The 22,036-nt window shown below is 41.3% G+C and overlaps 1 protein-coding gene across 3 annotated transcripts in view; it reads left to right on the top strand.

The window, feature by feature from the left end:
- The window catches only part of unc5db (unc-5 netrin receptor Db), a 247,011-nt gene that overhangs the window by 209,546 nt on the left and 15,429 nt on the right, over positions 1 to 22,036 (top strand). The window contains exons 8-12 of one of the 3 annotated variants that reach the window (XM_077240896.1): positions 460 to 492; positions 2,901 to 3,086; positions 6,665 to 7,021; positions 11,316 to 11,400; positions 20,261 to 20,432. In XM_077240896.1, coding sequence (XP_077097011.1) covers positions 460 to 492; positions 2,901 to 3,086; positions 6,665 to 7,021; positions 11,316 to 11,400; positions 20,261 to 20,432 — 833 coding nt within the window. Of the gene's footprint in view, positions 1 to 456; positions 493 to 2,900; positions 3,087 to 6,664; positions 7,022 to 11,315; positions 11,401 to 20,260; positions 20,433 to 22,036 lie in introns of all 3 variants that reach the window. The other 2 variants (XM_077240895.1, XM_077240897.1) reach the window with 2 other exon arrangements.

Genomic DNA, 22,036 nt, shown 5'->3' with positions numbered 1-22,036 from the left:
CACCGGCAATTGTGGTTTTATGTGCGCAAAAGAGGAAAATAAGGATGCGGTCATTGTTAGGGAAAAGAGGCAAACTTGTCATGCCAATTTAGTAAATGGAGCTTGAGGTAAGTGGTTTTAAGTTTTAGCGCCATGTCCCGTTTATCAATACGCCATTTCATGTTGGATTTTTATAGGCTAGTCAGTAGACATAGGTCGTAGCAGCAAGCAAACTGTGAGATGATCATGCAAAATTTCTGCCACTGTCAGAAAATTATTGCATGCTATCTTTAGTCACAAGACAGTGACAACAACCATCCTTGAACCTCTCTGACTGTACAGAGAGAAATCCCACTATTGGTCATCTTTCGTCTGGGACAGCCCAAAATCGTGCATTACAGGGATGGACTGTAATTCTCTCTCCCTCTTTCTTTCCCTTTATTTCTTTCTTTTTGTTGTTCTGTCTCTTTTTCCCAGCAGATGGGAAGCTGATGCATGATGTCAAGCCTCAGAGTGAGTTCTCCTCCATGTGAATTCTTAAGTAAACTTTGGTTTGAATCATTTTATCTTAAATTTCCTTTTTTGAAATTAGAATTTGTGTGAAAGCTTATTTTTTTACTCCCTCAATTAAGATAAGCTCAATCCCCTCAAATGTGTGTTCACTTCTACGCTTGGTTACCCTGTATCATTATGCAGACAACAGGTCTCAAGTGGAAAAAAAGATGCAGAAGATTAATTGGCAAGAATGCAATCTGTCTCTAAAATGTAAATTTTAGTATGGAAATTACAAGCCAATTAAAGCACCCACAGCAAATAAACTTGGGAAATAAGAGTTTATGTGCGGCAAAAAGGGTTGTTAGAGAGTATGAAATCAAATAATTCATTTATAATAGAAAAAGTCAAGAAATTTTTTTTTTGGGTTTATTCATAAAATAACTGAGGCAAAAACTGGCAGTGGAACAATCAAATAAATTTGGTTAGTTTTGAATTACTATTATTATTATTTTTATTTTAGATATCCAGAATATTTTCTTTAAAAACAAGTCTTTTTACCCTACAGCAATTTTCATATCAGCTGAATTTATCCGGAAAACAAGTCAAAGTAACTGACTAAGGTATCCTAAATATTTTGTAGGTTTCCTTATCAACTTGTCCAGATTATCCATTTCGCAGAATTTCAAAGTGCTAGTCAATGTATTGTGTCCTTTCAGATTAGAGAGAGTGAGTGATTGGATGTGGCGTTTGAACATGTGCTAAATTTAGAGGAAGCAACGAGGTGTAATCATTGAATATTGTCTCACCTCATCAAGCATATTATGTCTTCATTTCTCCCGTGTATTATTTTAACCATATTGAGGCACTTTGCACAACATCATTTTAAATATGTATTAGTACCAGGTGCTTCTGCATTGTTACAGTGCTATGGCCCTGAGACTCTTCCGTGTGCATTGATGTGTGAGCTGGGTTATAATGCTTCTAATTAAATCTATTAAATCTGTTGCATGATGGACTTGCAATTAATTCACCTTTACCCTTGGACAGAAACTTGTTTCCAGCTTGAAGCATGTAATCCTGTTCAACTTTATGTAGTGTGTCTTGATATTTGAAATTCAGTGCTGTAGTTTTAAAAACATATTCTTCCTCTCACGGCATGATTAATGTCCTCTGTGTCCTTTGTGATCTGGCGAGTTTGGTCCGCCCAACCCTCCTGCTGCAGAGGTCACTTGGGCCACTGCTATAGATGCCAGCTGAACAGATGTATCATTGCGTGGGGTGTTGGCACACCACCCTGCCAGTTATTAAAGTAGTAAGAGCCCTGGAATTCACACCTCCCAAACTGCCCTCACGTGCCAAGCATATCTTTATACATTGCTAAACATGTGCATATTGCACCTGTTCCATTTGCACAGGTGTCTGAAAGATTTGCAAGCCTAACCACAATTACCAGGTGTGACGGCTTTAAATGTTTACCTGTCACCAAAATGTATTTTTTTCCGGTGCCGTGAAAACATTTCACTTGCAAAATCTACAAAACTATTACACAAACTAGATCTTACTTAAAAATGTCATCATATCACAATAAAATAATCACAGAAATAATTGTATTCTTTTTTATTTCTTATATTTTATGGCACTGTGAAACATTTTACTTGCACAAATCTACAAAACTATTAAATTAACCATTTCTTATTTTAATATTTCATAACACCGTATAATAGTAGTAGTAAAAATAATTATGAAATATTATAAAATATTACTTATCATTAAACTTGTAAATGAAAACGAGGCAGCTGTCTATGCTACAGGGGTATAAACACGTAGCCACTGGTGCTCATTGGATACATGAGAGGTAAATACATGAGAGCTGAAACAACAAAATATTCCAAAACAGCTGGTAAACCAGTGGGAGTGTCTATAACCTGCCAACTCCTTCACAAATAAAACAGTAACTTCTAATGCAAAATAATAATAATAATTAAAATAAATTTTTTAAAATAAATTAAAAAAGAGCTAAAAAAGAAAAATAAATATAATAATAATAACGATGATGACACTACAAGAAAAAAAATCCTCATTATGACCAAGTAAATTTGTACCCTTAAGTGTATAAATCCAAAACGTCTCATGTTGTAGAAGACATTTCAATCTATTCCCAATCTATTCTTATGGTGCATGAAATAGATTTAATTACAATATTTATATTATTATTATTAAATATACATATTTTTTTTTATATTTAATGATAAAAATGTATATAGGGTAGCTCACATGTGTTGCACAGATATTTATTTAAATTGTTCAAGAACTTCCTGATCAAATGTGTGCTATTTGGCATATTTTCTTAAATTATTTCCACAATAAATAATAGTTTTCCCATGGAGCTTAAGTATGTGTTGTGTGTGTTTCTGGCTGTGTCCCAGGCATGGAGAACTCTATTGATGTTGCGCTGTACTCTGGTCTGGCTGCGGGGGTTATCGCTGTGGTCGTCCTCATCGTGGCCATCACCCTCTACAGGAAGAGTCAGAGCGAGTACGGAGTGGATGTCATTGACTCATCTGCTCTTGCTGGGGGCTTCCAGTCCTTCAACTTCAAAACCACCAGACAGGGTAAGAGTTCATTGTAGATAAAGTGCTTCGGTTAGATTAATTGATTTATTGTGATTCTGAAGTTCATGCGCCGCTAGACACAGTAATAGGCTAAACCATAATGAATATTTAATAATTCCAAAAAAAGAAATTGCTCGTAAAAGCATACAGACACACAATCCATGAGATACAGTGCATCCAGAATGTATTCACAGCTCTTCACTTTTTCCACTTTTTGTTATGTTACAGCCTTAGTCCTAAATGGATTAAATTCATTATTTTCCTCAAAATTCTACAAACAATACCCCATAATGGCAACGTGAAAGAAGTTTGTTTTAAAAATTAGCAAATTTATTAAAAATAAAAAACGAAAATTAATCACATGTACATAAGTATTATGGGGTATTGTTTGTAGAATTTAGAGGAAAATACTTAATTTTGGAATAAGGCCGTAGAATAACAAAATGTGGATAAAGTGAAGCGCTGTGAATACTTTCCGGATGCACTGTATATGCTCATATGCTTTTATTTCATCACAGTAAAACACTAAGATGTTTTTTTACTCACACAAACCGCTTCCCCTGACCAAACACATTCTCACCCAAAAAAAGGCATGCTAAGGTATGCTATGCTAACTTAAATTCTGCCTTTTTGTCAGCTGTGCCGATAACTTTTGTAGATAAGACCACGTCTACAGTCGTTTGAACCACATTTGGTTCTGCTACACGCGTCCATATTACTGCCACTGACACTTCTGGGTAAGAGAAAGTGATAGCCATCGCCCCACAGGGTAATCAATCCTGGCTGCTTGTGACAGCACAGTGAAAGCCTGCAACTAGCAGCTTGTGTTTATTGTGCTCAAAGCCTGGGATGGCAACACCCTCCTTTTCCATGCAACAGGAAAAAGGGGGATCAAGGCTCAGCTGAGCCGCATCTGTCAGGTCATCAATCCTATTTAAAAAGGCCAACTTTCTCCCAGCCTCCCGCTGTGCCCTATTCCAACAGCCAATCCGGTTCCTATCAGCGCTCGCAGGAAACACCAAATCCCATGCAATAGAAAAGAGAACATGTTGGATGTTCATTTAAGGATGTGGGATGTAGAATGAGAAATTATAAGCTTCACAAAACAGTTGTTCACTAAACATGTTAAGCATTTAAAAGTTCCAAATTGTAGCCCATTTGATTTCATTTTTATTTTGTATTATTTCTCATAAGGTACGTTTTGTATTATGCACTAAGCATTGTATAACTTTTCCTTTTTAGTCGTCTCACTACATGATATCTGTTGCAGTTTTCTCAGTGTGTGTAATTATAATAAAGCTTCTGAAGTATTCCTGCTGACTCTCTAAATCACAGGTAACAGTATGAGACTCCAGACCTTTGCCCATCTGTCTGCTCTTGAAATCTCAGCCACTGAGTCATTTTAATCACGACTCTAATTCCAGATCTTTCTCTGCAAGGTGCCCACTACATGCTTGTTTCATTAACTTCTATCATCCTGCTTTCTCATCCTTTCATTTCACTGCCATTTTAAAGATTTTGTGCCCCACAGTGATCATATCCTTCTTCTAAAGAGATGGGGGGGAGAATTTAAGAATTTGAACCATTTAATATGTTGCAATCTCGTTATATGTCTGCTAAATCTGGTTCAGTTCTCTTCTATAGGTAGTGGTCAAAGAGAAGAATTTTACCCAAAAATAAAATTGGTCATCATTTACTCACCCTCATGTCAGTCCAAACCTGCATTAATTACTTTCTTCAGTGAAATACAAATGATGATAATTTGAAAAATGTCATTGGGGTCCAATATTATTTTGGACAAGACCCATTGACTTTCATTGTATGGACAAAAACAGTGGAAATATTCTTCAAAATATTTTCTACAGAAGACAGACTGTCATAAAAGTTTGGAGCAACATGAGTGAAAGTAAATGATCAGACAACTTTCATTTTCAGGTGAATAAACCCTTTAAAAGGTAATGAATACGTTTTCATAATCCCAAATGTGAGTATGCATCAGCATATTTCCTAAACTCCTGCTGTTTTCCACCATAATTTGTCCCATCCTGACACCTTAGAACTTTGCAGGACCAGTCAAATTTATAATACAAACCTCTTGTCATTCTATAAAAAAACCTTGACCTGCCCAAGCATGACGACTAGAAATATCCCAAATGCCTGACACCGATCAGCCCATACTGGGGTAATTAACGATTTTCCTAAAAATAAAGACCCATTAGCCTCCTGCATTTCACCCCTCACTGTGCAGCAGCTGGCCAGCAAGGACTAAGTGACTCAAATGTTAGAGCTACTTTGGCACCGGGATGAATCGTGGGGGCCCTGTGATGGTGTGTGTCTGCTTCGAACTGGAAAAGGTGAGAGAGCAACAGCAAGAGATGAAGACCCCCTTCCAAGAGCTGTTCTGAGCCCAAGCTGGGAGGCGACAGATTTAAAAACTTGGAAAAACAAAAAGGTCACTAAGGCATACTTCATATATCTTTGTCTCCATTTAGTTGCTCTCTCACTTAATGAATAAATTTTATGCGGAAGTGCAAATTCCTAATGATGCCACTGGCAAACCAATGCTAACTGTGGTAATGGGTGATGACAAGCCATTTAAGGATGTGACTGTTAACATCAATAAATGCATGAAAGCAACTGTTGCCATGAACAAATCACTCTGACTAGTAGTAAAATAACATGGAAGCAACTAAGCTGGATGCTGGCAAAAGGGTCTGCACTTTATCTTTGATGATAAAGGTCTCAAAACACATGTACATAAGCTGTTCAGGTCAGTTTGCATAATCTAGAATTCCAAAGTTGTGTGCTCTAGAGTAGTTCAGAAACATGTAGCACAACAGTATACTTTTTTTAATTAAAGGTGCTGTATGTAATTTTCTTTGTTTGTGCTAAAGCATTAAAATGCCATTTGTTTGCAGATATTTAGGTAACATGCTAAGTTTACATACTAGTTTCTCTCAGAAATGTGCGTTCCATGTCGGAATGTCTGTTTTTGTTTTGGTCTGTGTAATCCTGCCCACTGCCAATTTACCCATTAGTATTTCAACACCCCAGGTTGCCAGTTGTTGGAAAACACAGCCTATTGCAGCCATGGAAGCCAGAAAACGAACTGGGTCATAAAATGGACTGTAACATATTAGAAAAATATAATATACTCTTACTATACTATACTATACTCTTAATATTCTAACACCTATTCAGAACCACGTTTCAGGTGGTTAGGTTTAGAAGGGCCATGAATTTAACAGTAAAAAAAAAAAAAAAACTAAACTAACCTAACTAAATAATTTAGTTGGTGCCAGAGCATTTACTTTTTTCATATACTTAAAATTGTCCTTTTCACTTTTTGTATTTTTCAAGATACATTTTTTCCCTTTTTCCAGCACTCTTAGAATGAATATTTTAGCCAAAACAGTAAATTAAATATTTATCCTTTTCTGTTGCACGACTTGATTTTTAAGCCATGGTCTGCTGCACTGGAGTTGTCGTGTCAGGACCCCATCTAACCGTATTCTTTTCTTTTTACCTGTATCAACAAGACTCCCAAAATATCAAAGACTGCTTTTTCATCTCCCCAGGCAATCCACTTCTGCTGAATTCCTCCATGCAGCCCGATATAACTGTCGGCCAGACGTACAGCGGTCCAATCTGCTTTCAGGACTCCATAGACAAAGAGCTCTTTGACCCCCTGCCAGACAAGGTCAAAGTTCAGAGCTCCTTTATGGTTTCACTAGGTGTGGCGGACCGGGCCGAGTACCATGTGAAAACCCACCTGGAGACCCTCCCTGCTAACCTTCACCCAAACTACAGCACAGTAGATGGAAAGAAGACGACCCTGATTGCTCCTAATGGACTTCACACACCAGGGAAGACTCGGTTGAAAACAAGCGCAGTGTTTGGGCACTTGGGTGGCCGATTGGTCATTCCAAATGCAGGTGAGAGAAAGTATGTGTTTTGGTGTTTTATTTTTATGCAATGATGACCAAGATACCCACTCTTGGGGTCCTTATGTTGAAGGGTTTTTAGGGCCAAAGAAAAACACTGTCTCACATCAAATTCAGGGGAACTGCACAGACCAAGAGAGTAGTAGATTGGGACTTTTTTAAATATTTTACATAAAACGTCTAGGTTATGACTGACACTGTTTGGCAGGCAGGCCCCGAGGCATGGTCTGATTCCCTGTTCTCAGAGAACAGAGGTTACAGTCGTGACTTAGACGTTCCCTATCGAAAGGGAACGCACACTGCGTCGATGGATGCTTTGGGGAACGATATACCAATGCCACCATGCTAAGGGGAGTGCATGCCATTTGGCAGTGACAACTGTCAGAACCAGCAAGTTTACATTTACATTTATTCATTTAGCTGATGCTTTTATCCAAAGCGACTTACAATTGCTATATGTCAGAGGTCACACGCCTCTTGAGCAACTAAGGCTTAAGTGTCTTGCTCAGGGACACATTGGTGTCTCACAGTGGATTCGAACCTGGGTCTCTCACACCAAAGGCATGTGTCTTATCAACTGCACCATCACCACCCGGGCTTAAATGAAGTTCAAATGAAATGCCAGAACCACTCACCCTCAGGTTACACTGGGCTGTCAGTCACAGCATTCCCTATGGTCAAAGCCCAAGCTATGTAGCGTGGTCAGCAAAGTGTGGTCTAGCAACTCTCCATTGGCAATCGAGCTGGAAAAACCAAACTCTGGTCAGGCCAATCACATCATGTATAGAGTTGGTGGGCGGGCTTGTTGTGACGGTTCCGCGTGATTTCCATAGGTGATTTGAATTCCCTGCTACTTGAAAAAAAGAAGATGCTGCTGGCGAACAGCAGTCTTTCGAATCAGCTTTGGCCGCGACTCTGGATGATTTGGAGTTAAGAGAACGTCACTTAAGTCATTCTTAAAAAAGGAAGCTGTTTTCGGAGTTTTAACAACAGGATACGGCAAAAGTTTAATATATAAACTAGCTCCTGGTGGAAAAACGCATGGGACTCAGCCACAGCCGTTCGTTGCTCTGGTTAGTTGTAGCGCTATCCTATTACGTGCAGAGGGAATTTGAAAGACAACCGTTTATCCCGCCCCTCGGATTGAGGTATGCCAATTGGTAAACTTCATAGTTCTTCACAGGAAAACCTCCATAAACCTAGTTTAATGAGAGGCCTACCTGGCCCTGCTCAAGGGCCTAGGACCACAGCTTCAAATTAGAAGGGGTCCCTTCTAGGGAATGTGGCTAGGGAACCCGAGGGAACCCCAGCCAGTCACTATTCTGGAGAATGTCCCACCCGAAATGCCACCAGGAAGGCCTGACCTAGTGTCACTTACATTGGACACTACAGTCTGGCCAACTTCCTGTCTGTCTGGAGACAGAGCCTCTGGACACTTGGCTTTAGGTAAGGCATCCAACCCAAGGGACTGTGAAGCTGGCTGTGAACCACTCAGCCCGGAACTCGCCTGACAGGGGTCTTGCTAGCTGTCAAAAATTACCCACGCTGTTGGGGGTTTTCCTTCTGGGGAGGCCTAAAACGGCCAACCGTACAGTGGCAAATCTTATTTGGCTGATCATAATTGGGGCTAGCCTCAAAGAGGCCCACTGAAGCCAACTGTCTGATCAGCCAGTGAGAATTAACAGCGGAGCACCCCATGTTGGGTTACTCAGGGTCAGGGAGGCCTGCTAAGGCCAGGCCTGACCAATAACACTGCTGGCTGTGTACCCTGACACTCGAAACCCACTTCGAGGATGAGAGGCCTACTAGGCCTGAGAGCCAGTGCTGTCAGCCAATTTACCCATACTGCTGGGCACTCACCTTCAGGGAGGCTTAATAAGGCCTACTAGCTGATAGTCAGTCTATTCTGCTACAAACATATACCGTTGGGAACCATACTACACCAACACAAATATTGAGGCCACCCACAGGAGGCCTAACAAAGCTAGCTACCTAGTCGCAGCTATAATGTATGTCCCACAACGTTAGGACTCCCTTCCGAGGAGGCCTGTTTAAGGCCTACTACCCATCAGTGAGTCTACTGAGCCCAAACTACTAAGGCCAACCACCTGAGGTAAGCTGGCCTACAGCGCCAACTACCTAACAGCGCAGTCTTTGTTGGCAGATATGCTGATAACATACCGCCTACAGCACATTGGTACCTAATCACATTGCCCATGGCATTGTACTCAGCAAAAGTGCAACACACTTTAAGCAAGGGGAGTACAACATACGCCAGTCTGCCTCAGTGGAGGCCCCAGATTCAGAGGCCTAACATCTATATGCATGGGCGTCAGCCCAGCATTGCTCTGGCTTCAAGGGAGAGTATTTCGTAGACCAAGACGAAGTAAAGGTAAAGAAGTAAAGGAGAGAAATTCTCTCTCAATCCGAGCCATAGTGGTGTGAGGTGAAAAGATACAGAGCTGAGAGTGGAGTCATCGAAACTACCCTGTGTCAACAGGGCAGTACCAACCACATTCCCCTGAGAGTTCAACAGGGTGCGGGCCTGCCAGTGGCTCTAGAGGTGACATACATTTTTTTGCGCTCAGCCCAGAAGAGTGGGGCTCTCTTGTAAGTCAACCACCTTCAACCCATCGCTTGAGCGGAGGCTCAGCGAGCTAAGTGGAGCCTACTCTGGCGGCCCAAATCCATATGCCAGCTCTGCATGGTGGGGTCGGACAAACCAGAAACAATCTCTTCACGGAGCGAAAGACGGCCTGACCCTGCCCGAAAAGACCCATTGCACTGGGCAGGCTTTATTTGAGGCCTAGGTCTTTATCAATCAAACCTCTACACCAACCTGCATTACTCTTCTTGCCCAAGAATGCAGAAAGGGGGCGGGCCTTGGCCTGACGACTCCCATGGAAGTAGGCTATCATATAGGGGTGCTAAAGAACCTACATTCACAAAGTGAAGGGCCAGAGGCAGAAATGCTTTAGCAGAACACCTACACTATCCCTATAATAGCCTAGGCCATCTACAGAGGCGGCCCTGATGAGCCACCATCGCCGCCATCGACCGGCCGATCTCTGCAGTTTCCTTGGTGGCCCAAGATCAGTTTCTTGGAGAGCAAGATCAGTGGTGCGGCGCAGCTCAGGAACTGCCTCAGTGGACATCCCTGCCCCCTGGTTTAGATCCCCCAGCAGATCAGCTTGGTATGCCTGCAGCACTGCCTGGCCTGAAATATCAAATATAATATTCAGGAATATCACCACCCTCATCACCCTCATGGAGAGAATTCCTCCACCTGCAACTCACCCTCGTCAGCTGCCGAACCGTTTGAGAGAGTTATCCCCTTCTCAAGGCGATCGGCAGCTCCATCTGGGAACCCCATGATCTGCGTCGCCGCTCTGCCTAAGCATGAGCAGGACCCGAACCACAAGGTCCAGACACTGAGCCCCCTTCGCTCAAGAAAAGGGCCAGACGAGAGTGGAGCATTCTCAAGGGAAAACGCTCACAGTTTGCAGAAGCAGCTCCCTCGAGAACTGCCTGTGCGTACTCTTCTTCCAAACAAAAAACGCACAGCTCGTGTATGTCACCCGGCGCCAGATATCTTGGGCACGGGTCCACACACTTCTGGAAGCTTTGTTTCTTCTCAGTGCATTTAGTTTTCTCTTACCGTGATTCTCAAACGCTTTACAGACAGAACAGTCCCTGAAGACAAAAAGATGATTGCAATTTGTGTAAGGCTCCCTTATATACTTCCAGGTTGCACGTAAATGATGTCAGCAGCTGTCGCTGGTCAGTGTGATTGCCGTGATTTGAATGTGATTTCAGAGACCTGTCACCCCTGAGGCGTTCCCCATTGCGACAATCGACAAATCAAAATATATGTTATTTTTACTTGTACGTGTTCATGGAAGTGAGGAAAATAAAGTCAGACTACATAAAAACAACTATTGTTATTCAAGTACACGTGTGTTTTTATTATATATAGGTTAACTGTAATAAATTAGAATAGACAAAGAAGAGGATTACAAAGTTTTTGTATTTTAAACACATTAAAAATGCAGTTTAGAAGCTGAGAGAATTTTGTTCATATTCACCTTTCACAAGGCTGTAATCATTTACAAATTTAAATTTGTAAATATAAGGACATGGTATCATTTTTGGTATAAAAAGTTATTTAGTATATTAATGAATCTCATATTGATAATAATTTAATGTAATATAGGAATAAATGTGTATTGTGTAGATGCACATAAATAGTATCTCAGTGTTGATGTTGATGGTGTTGGTTTTCTAGGAGTGAGCTTGCTGGTACCTCACGGGGCGATTGCTGATGACACCTCTTGGGAAATGTACATGCTCATAAATCAGGGGGAGTCTAGGTAAGACTGTAGACTGGCACATCTGTATCACTTTCATATTCTTTTGTGTAAGTTTTAGCATTCTTTCTTAACAGTTCAGACAAAACATCTTAATTTTCAAAATTCCAATTTCTGTTATTCAAGAAGCTTTTAACAAGGCCCAGCATTATACAGTACATTATAGTCAGTCTCGACACAGAAATGTTCAAACTATGGACCTATTTCAATTTATATAATCCACTCATGCCAAATAAGAGACTTATTTGATTAGCAAAATAGTTTAGGGCTATGTTCATAGAGTTTCTAAATACTTTGTTGAAAAACACATTCTTTTAATTAATTTAGGTAATTTGAAGACATATTTGTGCGTTTGATTTCAGCTTTCATGTATTTACTATTGTCTTTCAAGGACATACCGTAATACAATTTTAAGAGTTTTTTTTTTTGCTGAAGGAAAGACAAAAATCACTCTGCTACTTATACCACTGATGGGAAAAGTGCAGTTAAAATAGCTAAATATCTGGGAGAAAACTTCTAAAATGTGACTATGTTGTTAATGCATTGTGTACCATTAAATCAGCATTAAGTTTATTGCAGTGGTTTATGCAGTGGTTTATTGGGGTTTATTTACAGTACTACTTTGAATGGTTACATGCTTGAATTCAGATGCTACAGCTTTAATGGTAACACATTAGATGAATAGATAAACATTTGGTAAATGAACATTTCAGATACATTGACATTCACACATTGCAGATGGTGTTATATGTTTGTGCCTTTTGGTACTGGGATGGCGTCTGTATTATCGGAAGAAATACCATTACTTGGAACAAATGAATAGAAGATGAAAATATCAGAGTTGAATTTTATCGTCAAGACTCTCTTACCTTAAAGTAAGATCTGATTATGAATATTAGAGATGTAGTCTGACTTCACACTGGAACGTGTCATGCCGTAAAAGCTCTGTCAAACAAGCAGGATTCTGACTTCATGAGTTACTGAACTCTTTTCTGTGAAAAGCTGAAGTCTGATTATGACTTGATTTTTCTTTATCATGTCAAACATGAAGTTCACAGAAGTGAATCTTTTTTATCCTGATCATTGAGTGATCATTTTATGGGAGATGTTTTGGCATAGGTTATGGTCTACGCCCCCATCTGGCTGTTTCCTTATCAAACTTACTTGAGAGTTTCTGAAGGTCTTACATTTTGACACGTTGTTTATTATGTATTCTCGGCATGTAAAGGTAATGAGCCTGCGTGAGTCTTGATGTGTCTCTGGAGACAATATGTCTGTTGCATTCTGCCAAAACCTGAAGGAGATCTAACACAACTGGCAACTGTTATTGCTCTGACTGAATACATCTTCATAATGGCACAGGATGATGGAGGAAACAGTTACAACTAAGGAGTGTAAAATTAGGACATTATGAGTCATTGTTCACCACATCTGTGGCAGATCACCGATTTAACCTGAAGCTTGAGTTCAAGGTGCAATCTGTAAGTTCATCCACACTATAATGTTTTTACTTATAAATAAATAAATGAATAGCATTTTTCACAAATTATCTAAAATTATGTACACATGAGGTGATTGCTCCATCATATCATGGAATGGGTTGTGACTTCTCAAGATCACTTTCTAGGTGTGCAAAACTCCCAAAACAAACCTTTTCATAGAATTCACTGCAATTTCCAGTTGAAATTAGCACTAGAGGCAATACAACGGCAAAAACTCATATTCCTTTTTACACAAATTATTATTACTGTCAGGTGTAGATTATCGATTAATAAAGACTCCTTTTCACACGATTACTTGCACAACATAGAGCATTAATCGTTTAACGCCTTTCACCCGACTTTTCATTTCCGAACTGCCCTAATATGTACAACAACCATCATTGACCCCAATCTGTTTGGATAAAACTCAACACACTTTTGGCGCCATTCACTGGATATTTCACTTTGAAAGTGTTGTGAAATGTGCAAGAAGCAACGTAATATCATTTTGCAAAATTGTTGGTGCCTGGGTTCCAGGTGTATCTTGCAAAAAGTTACTACTACTATTATTACTGATAATAATAATCATTTTGAAATGTGTCTGTTTTAGGTCTGGTTTATTTAATGGTTTGTAGCTTATAAAAAAATCTAGAATGGAACAGTTGATTTTGCACAAGAGATAAAGCTCAACTCTGTGACTGCCTCAACTTAAGGTACCATGTAATCCTAAACCATATAAAAATCTTGAATTTCAAGACGAATTTTTTCTAATTCATAACTAAAATAGCATTTTAATATTTGCATCTTAGTTCAGTTTAAGATGACAAACCCCTTGTTCCAAATCTCGGACTTTCTTCTGTGGCACACATATAGAGAAGTTTATCATGGAGATTTTCTGTCACGGTATATGGATCCAGTGTCTCTTTCTAGTCTCGTGCTTTGTTGTTTACAGGTGTGTGTGTGTGTGTGTGTGTGTGAGTGGGTGTGTCCGGATCGTCACAGTTGATCAGCATCCAGCTGCGATCACTCACCAGCACCAGCTGCCACACATCTCATCTCCTATAAAAACTTACCACTTTCTCATTCCCATTGTCAGATCGTTGCATGAAGTCTTCGTCTTGTCTGTTTCTGTTCCCGTGCTTCGTATCCCGTCTCGAGTTCCTGTGTTCCAGTTTTCGTCGTGTTAGATTTCGTTTCATGTCTGGATTACGTCGTCACCCTTCAGAGCACCCTGCACTTCATCCATCACTCAGTGTCTGACCATCTCAGTCTTACCGGAAGGAGGGTAGATGTTGATGAGGTCTTCTCGGCGGAGATCCCACCCGATAGTAGCCTCATACTTACTATCGGGCTTGCCCCTTTTACCGGACAGTTGTAAGCATAGTGTCCGGTTCCACCACAGTACAGGCAAAGGCCCTGGGATCTCCGCCTTTCCCTCTCCTCCCGGGAAAGCCGAGCTCGACCCACCTGCATGGGCTCGTGATCGTCGACGGGGCTGACCGCGTTCCCGCCTCCAACTCGTGGCCCCTCGACTCCTGCCAGAGGGCGTCTACTCATGGCGTGGCCACCAACTCGGGACAGTCGGGCATCAACTCTGAGGGCTAAAGCGATGAGTTCATTAAGAGACTGGGGCAGGTCCAAAGCGTAGATTTCTCTTTGGACGCGGTCAGCCAGCCCATGCAGGAACATGTCCCACTGCGCCTCCTCGTTCCATTTGCTCTCCGCTGCTAGGGTCCGGAACTCGACTGAAAAGTCCGACACAGATCCTTCTCCTTGACGTAACTCAGCCAGCATTCTTGCAGCTTCTCTTCCGCCGGCCGTCCGGTCGAAAACTATTTTCATCTCAGCGGAGAGCTCCTGGAACGAGGTGCAGCATGGATCTTCATTCTCCCACACCGCCGTTCCCCATAACGCCGCTTTCCCAGTCAGGAGGGTGAGTACAAAAGCAACCTTGGATCGCTCATTCCGGAAAGTCTGAGGCTGGAGTGAAAAATGCATGGAGTACCGGGTTAAAAAGGCTCTGCAAAATTTTGGATCACCTGAATAGTGCTCTGGGGTAGGTAGGCGTGGCTCCGAATGGGATGGGCTCTCCGATGGTGTGGGGGAAACGGCCGGTGTGGGCGGCGCAGTGGGAGCTCGTAGCTGTTGGATCTGCCGGGTGAGCTCGGACACCTGCGCCACTAACGCCTGAACAGCGCGACCAGTATCATTCCTTTCCTGAATGTCCAGACGAGCCATACTGTTACTCACACAGTCTTCCATGGTCGGCGCTGTTGTACTTGCTGTATCCATTCTTGGTCAGATCGTTCTGTTACGTTCGAAACGAGGACACAAGATGCATCCTTGCGCGTTTTTGTCTCACCGTCTATCCCCTGCCGAACGCAATTATGACATTGGGAACAGAGAGTTGTTGGCAGTCAAGTTAGCATTGGAGGAGTGGCGTCACTGGTTAGAAGGGTCGGGGGTACCTTTTATCATTTGGACCGATCACAAGAACTTAGAATACATTCGGACTGCTAAAAGGTTGAACTCCAGGCAGGCTCGGTGGGCACTTTTTTTCGGTCGTTTTGATTTTACTCTTTCGTACCGCCCGGGTTCTAAGAACATCAAACCCGATTCTTTATCGCGCATTTTTGATCGCTCCGAACGCCCGTCCACTCCCGAGTGCATTTTACCAGAGACTCTATTCATCTCCACACTCGTTTGGGAGGTCGAATCGAAGGTCAGGAAGGCCTTAGAAGGGGTAACGCCCCCGGTCGCTTGCCCACCGAATCGTTTATTTGTGCCTGAGGGTCTGAGGTCCAGCGTCATTCAGTGGGGGCATTCTTCCAATGTGGCTTGTCATCCAAGAGTTAATCGCACTAGGTTTTTAGTCAAACTACGGTTCTGGTGGCCTCTCATGGCTCGTGACATTCACAGTTTTGTTTTGGCTTGCTCAGTTTGTGCCACTGGTAAGACTTCCAATCAACCCCCAGATGGGTTACTCCAACCGCTGCCAGTCCCTTCGAGACCCTGGTCCCATATCGCTCTAGATTTTGTTACCGCCCTTCCCACCCTCCCAGGGTCATACGGTAGTTTTGACCGTAGTGGACCGGTTCTCGAAGGCGGCTCATTTCATTCCCTTGCCCAAATTACCCTCAGCCAAGGAGACAGCGGTGATTGTCGTTGACCACGTCTTTCGGTTACAGGGGACCCCAGTTTGTGTCCAAATTTTGGCGAGAATTTTGTAAGCTTCTGGGGGCGACTGTCAGTCTGTCCTCAGGGTTCCACCCCCAGAGCAATGGCCAAACTGAGAGAGCCAACCAGGATTTGGAGAGAACGTTACGATGTTTGGTTTCCAAGAACCCTTCCTCATGGAGTCAACAACTTTCTATGGTGGAGTACGCCCACAACACGTTGCCAGTGTCATCTACGGGCCTATCTCCGTTTGAGTGTAGTGTAGGTTACCAGCCACCAATTTTTCCTAGTCAGGAATCCGAGGTCGCGGTCCCCTCTGCTCACGCCTTCGTCCAGAGGTGTCACCGCACTTGGACTAGAGCCCGTGAGACTCTTCTCCACGTGGGGTTGCGCACCAAGGCCAAAGCCGATCGCCACCGGTCTAGGCCTCCCGTATACGTCGTTGGTCAAAAAGTGTGGCTTTCTACCAAGAACATTCCTCTCCGCTCCATGTCTAATAAACTTGCTCCCAAATTCATTGGCCCGTTTACTGTCACCAAGATCATTAGTCCGGTGGCAGTCCGCCTCAACCTTCCTCCAGTGTACAGGAGAATTCACCCCGTCTTTCATGTATCCAAAATTAAACCCGTATTTCATTCTCGCATTAATCCGCCTACCCCGGTTCCTCCCCCGCCGCGACTCGTAGATGGGGAACCAACTTATTCGGTCAATCGTGTGCTGGACTCAAGGCGGAGGGGGCGCGGAATCCAGTACTTGGTGGACTGGGAAGGTTACGGTCCTGAGGAGAGAAGTTGGGTACCTGCTAGAGACATTCTGGATCACTCCCTTATCGATGATTACAATCGACAGGTAAGGAGTCCTGGGAACGCCAGGAGGCGTTCCTAGGGGGAGGGGTACTGTCACGGTATATGGATCCAGTGTCTCTTTCTAGTCTCGTGCTTTGTTGTTTACATGTGTGTGTGTGTGTGTGTGTGTGTGTGAGCGGGTGTGTCCGGATCGTCACAGTTGATCAGCCTCCAGCTGCGATCACTCACCAGCACCAGCTGCCACTCATCTCATCTCCTATTAAAACTTACCACTTTCTCATTCCCATTGTCAGATCGTTGCATGAAGTCTTCGTCTTGTCTGTTCCTGTTCCCGTGCTTCGTATCCCGTCTCGAGTTCCTGTGTTCCAGTTTTCGTCGTGTTAGATTTCGTTTCGTGTCTGGATTACGTCGTCACCCTTCAGAGCACCCTGCACTTCATCCATCACTCAGTGTCTGACCATCGAAGTCCCTGCGCCATCGCCTGCATCACCTGGACTATTCATCATCATCATCTTTATTTACACTCAATAAAGAGTCTTGTACTTGCATCTTGTGTCCTCGTTTCTAACGTAACATTTTCTTTTCCTTACAATGCAAGAGGATGGGGATCATCAGGCTGCAAAAATTAACATAAACACCATAAAAACTTTTTAAAAATCCACTGTAAAATTAGTGCACTGTATTTGCAGCCTTCCGAAGCAATATAACGTCATATGAAAAACTGGGTCATTATTCACAAATATTCTTGTTTGAAATCAATGTTTTTGAAATCATTGCTGACAGTCATGGTCACTATTTACTTTCATTGTATGGAAAAGAGCAGTTTGGACATACTGATATAAATTATTTTGTGTTCCACTGAATGAAGGTCATTCAAGTTTTAAAAGACATGACAATGAGTAAGGGATTATGGACTTTTCATTTTTGTGGAACTACTCCTTTAAATTAAGTTACTGATCAGTTTGCCACACTGAAGTTAAAAGTCACAGTCAGATGTCTAAATGAAAGAATGAATACATAATAGAAGCATTAAGTTTGCCTGTCGCCTCCTAGAGTGTCCTTTAATGCTCCGGCACTCTGCTGCTCGACCCCCTAGCAGTGACTCATCAGTCTTTTTGAATAATGCTTCTCAATACAGACCTAGGAGCTTGCAGGATAAGACCCTTGATGAGGAGGAGGAGAGTTGTAAAAAAACATGACAAGACACTTAAGGTACAAGAGTGAAGACTCATTTAAAAGTGCAGTTCCTTATGCAAACCAGATTAACCTGCCTCTTGTGTCCTTGACTCGCATGAAAAATGCAAACTAGTGTTGTGTTGCAATGAAGAACTGTTTACGTACAGAAATTTGGTTTTCTGTGATGTGAATACCAGAGAGGTATAATGAAATGTAGCTTTTAAGTACTTTCCTGACATTACATTGCAGTTTTATCTGTTTTAATCCTTTGAAACAAGTAGGATATTATTTGAAAAATGTAAAGACAATAAACTTTCGATTTAGTTGTTTTTTTTCACTATTAAAGAAAAGTTAATTGAAGGACGATGTTTTCGCTTTGAATGCTAATGTCAAACAGATACAGCTGAGGCATTTCAAACATTCATAAAGCATTGTTCTTCATACAGGCTCTTTTAGTTAAACCTGAATGTGGTTTAAATCGCATTGAAGTTCCTACAGACCTGACATGCCTGAATAGTAATTAGATGTAAATAGAAGAACACTTGGAGAGAGTTTGGAAGAGAACTCTTTACTCTTGACTGTCTGTAAAGAGTGGTTTAGTCCTTATTCCCTCTTCAGCAAAGCTGAATTAATATAGATTCAGATAAACTGAAAAGCTTCTGGCATCCTTTGGGCATACTGTAAAAATCCTTAAAGCAAGTTCTGTTGATGTGGTGCTCCATGACATTCAAAGTTTGTTGTGAATTCTATATTACAATGTGGTTAAAAGATGGAACAAAATTTTGGATATACATGGCACTTTGGTGTCCCATTACTTAGTATTAAAAGCACAAATCCCAATGTATTTTAGTAGATACATTTGACAAACTATTATTTAACAGAATTATTTATTCATGATCTAACTCAATTTTGGCTAAATTTACAGCTATTTACAGGCCTCCCTCGATTTTTTTATTTTTTTTTTGCAGAATTTTGTCTATTAAATGTTAATGACTAGCTCATTTTTATTGATAGACAATAACAAAATAAACAGTGCCACATATTTTATAGATTTATATTCATATGCAGTGAAAATATGCAGTGTTGTCAACCAGAAGGTTTCTCCTTTCTTTCTTTTTTACTTCTAAATTTGTATGAAAGGCCAAAGCCTTCATTAACTCTTTCTCATTAATGGGTTTTCTGTTATGGTTTACCACCACAAGGAAAAAATGGAAGGCGGTGATAATGGCGAGAAGATCATAAGCAATGACTAATGAATATGCAGGAACTGGTAAAACCACTCCGGTGCCCTCAGAGAATCAGTAGCTTCCCCTAAATCAAGGTTCTCTGAGTCGTGTTTGTAATGATTCTGTAGACTGCCGACGTGACAGTTTTTATCATTACGGTATGGCTGGATAATTGAGGATTGTAATGTAGATTTCATTGTGTTTTGTTTTTTAGGGTTTTTTTTCTGATCACTTTATTTGATTTAGCTAAATGTGTTCCCTATTTTGATTATTGACCAAAGGGGTCTAGTGTAGCTCAAGAATTTGAGTGTAGCTCTAGCCAAGGTCATGGGCTGATTCCCAAGAATTGCATGCACTGATCAAATGTACAGTATACCTTTATAGGGAATTTTACAGATATGATGAATGAAGACCAGGAGTCAGAGATGCAGTAAATTAAAGAACATTTTACTGAAGTTTAGTTTGCAGTTTCATCAGCAGAAGCCAGGTTCAACACTTAGCAAGGAGTTTGTAGTCCGCCCTGCCGTTCATTCTCAAAACAACAGCAATTTTATTCTACACAGGTCACTAAGCTACGTCATCATGTCAGGTTGAATGATTCTGATTTGGGTTAAGACACAAATAAACTTTTAAAATAGTTCAAATCAAATTTTCCACAAATGGCTGTTCGTCAGAAGAATATCTCCATAGATTATCTGGATGCCAGATGGTTATTTCACCTTTCCTGCGTGCCAGTTGTTCACCTCACGAACGTCAGGTCCTGTAACAAAAGATTTATTTGAAATAGAAATTTTTTCTAACAATATAAATGTTCAGTATTTACTGTTACTTTTGATCAACCTAATGCATCCTTGCTGACTAAAAGTATTATTATTTTTATTGTTATTTTCAAACCAAAATCTTAAACTGATACCAAACTGTTTACTTGTTTATTTTGAAATAACGAGGGGGGTTTCTCTTGAAATTGTCAGTGATATGTGATATCTTGTTTTGCTAGTGCCCAATCAGAGGAAAGGTGTGAGATTCTGTTAGGGCCAGAGATCACTTATGGACCTCTGGGGCTGAACCTGTCCTATCCTGTTGCCATGACGATAGCTCATTGTGCTGAAGTCAGCGCTGAAAACTGGAACATTAAACTCAAGAGACAAACCAAGGACAACAAGTGGGAGGTAGGAACAAAGACATGAGTTCTTTGTTTTTCACTGCAAATTCATTTCAAATTCCTTTTAGTGTGACTCATAAGAATGTTACATTGAAAACACTGTCAATTATTATCATTGGGCCAGTATAGTACAATGCACTGGAAACCTTTGTCAACATACCATTTGAAAATGATTTAACACTTTTGTAGCACCAGTCCCTGAAGATTAAACATTTTGTTTGTGTCCATTGAAATATATTTCTAAATCCTTGTGATACAGTTAACCTGCAAACTGTGCCATGGACCAATTGGAAGTTAAATGCATTTGAACCACATCCTTGTGGCAGCCTTCGAAGCTGTGAGCATTTTAAAAATGTGTTGATTAGGCGATCTTGTGCTCTCTACAAGAGATCCAGGGACAGCAGCTCCTCAGAGGAGGCTACGGCAGTGAAGTGCTCAAGGAAAAAACAATTACAGCCTGTAATAGCTGGGAAGACACACAGTTCATGGCAGTCAAACAGGGGGAGCATCAGGGCAAGCCGTCCCATCAGACCCAGGATATATCGATCTGGTTGTACTAGAGGACAACCTGAAATAGGAGCTGACTCGAGGCAATCAGGACAGGAGTCATGGACGGGGCCTCCTTCCTGACCCTAATACCATCACTTACATTTGTCCTATTCCCATGTGCTTCACTCTGGCATCAGCCTCCCAAAACCTAAAACTGTCATCATGATCTGAAAGTTGATGTATTAATGAAATTTTACCGTAGCGGCACAGTTTGTTTATTGTAAGCTGCTAGCATTATTGAAGATGATTAGATAATAACCTTCCTTTTGTGTCTGACCACTAGCAAAAGTCATTATTTAGTTGAATTTCTGATTGTTCCAATGTACGGTACTTATCCTTGAAATTGCTACCAAGAGTCTTCATGAAAACGCATTTGCTGTCAGAGTTTTTCCCTTGCTTTTAACGGTTTTATTTGAGCCAGTGACCGCTCCAGTGTTGGTGATGGCTGAAGTAATAACATAAAAACTGCTGGCTAAATCACTGACTAGTGAGTAAAAGACTGCAGTAGTACAAACTCCACATTTACTTTTTTATCAGTTTACAAAGGGTTGGGTTCTCCAAGGAGTTCGTTTTGTTTGGTATTTACGTTGCTTTGAAGAGCTGCAGTCACATAAATAAATGGTTGTCTGTCAGAAATTTGAAAAGAGCCTGTATTGTATGAATGTCTGTGCTTGACTTGATGTTAGCCTAACCTTGTCGAAGAAATACTGAAGTGACCTCGCAGATTTGTGAGTGATTCTATGTCAGTTTATCGGAGTGAATTTAGCTTTATCTTTCACCGGCTGATCACACAGTTACACTGGCAAAAATACTGGCTGAGATTATTTCACACTCTTGCAGAAAAAAATCTTGCAGCAGCTGTAAGTCTGTATATAGACTGTAAAAAAGTATGAAGATGGTTCCTTTGAAGGCTTCCATACCAATGAGAAACCTTGGAACAACTTTGTTGTTAGTCCAAAAAGTGCTTTTATTTGAAACCAAACCTAGAGAACGACTCATAGATAGGTGAAAGACCGCCACTGCTGAAGAAGAGCAACACCTACATCTACGGCCCTGTCCAAA

This window comes from Siphateles boraxobius, unplaced genomic scaffold (genome assembly GCF_051911475.1).
Source record: "Siphateles boraxobius isolate OS27281-9 unplaced genomic scaffold, OSU_SipBor_1 24, whole genome shotgun sequence".
Classification (NCBI taxonomy): Eukaryota; Metazoa; Chordata; class Actinopteri; order Cypriniformes; family Leuciscidae; genus Siphateles; species Siphateles boraxobius.
The sequence above is the reverse complement of the archived record's forward strand: the minus strand, read 5'-3'. Positions and strand labels throughout refer to the sequence as shown.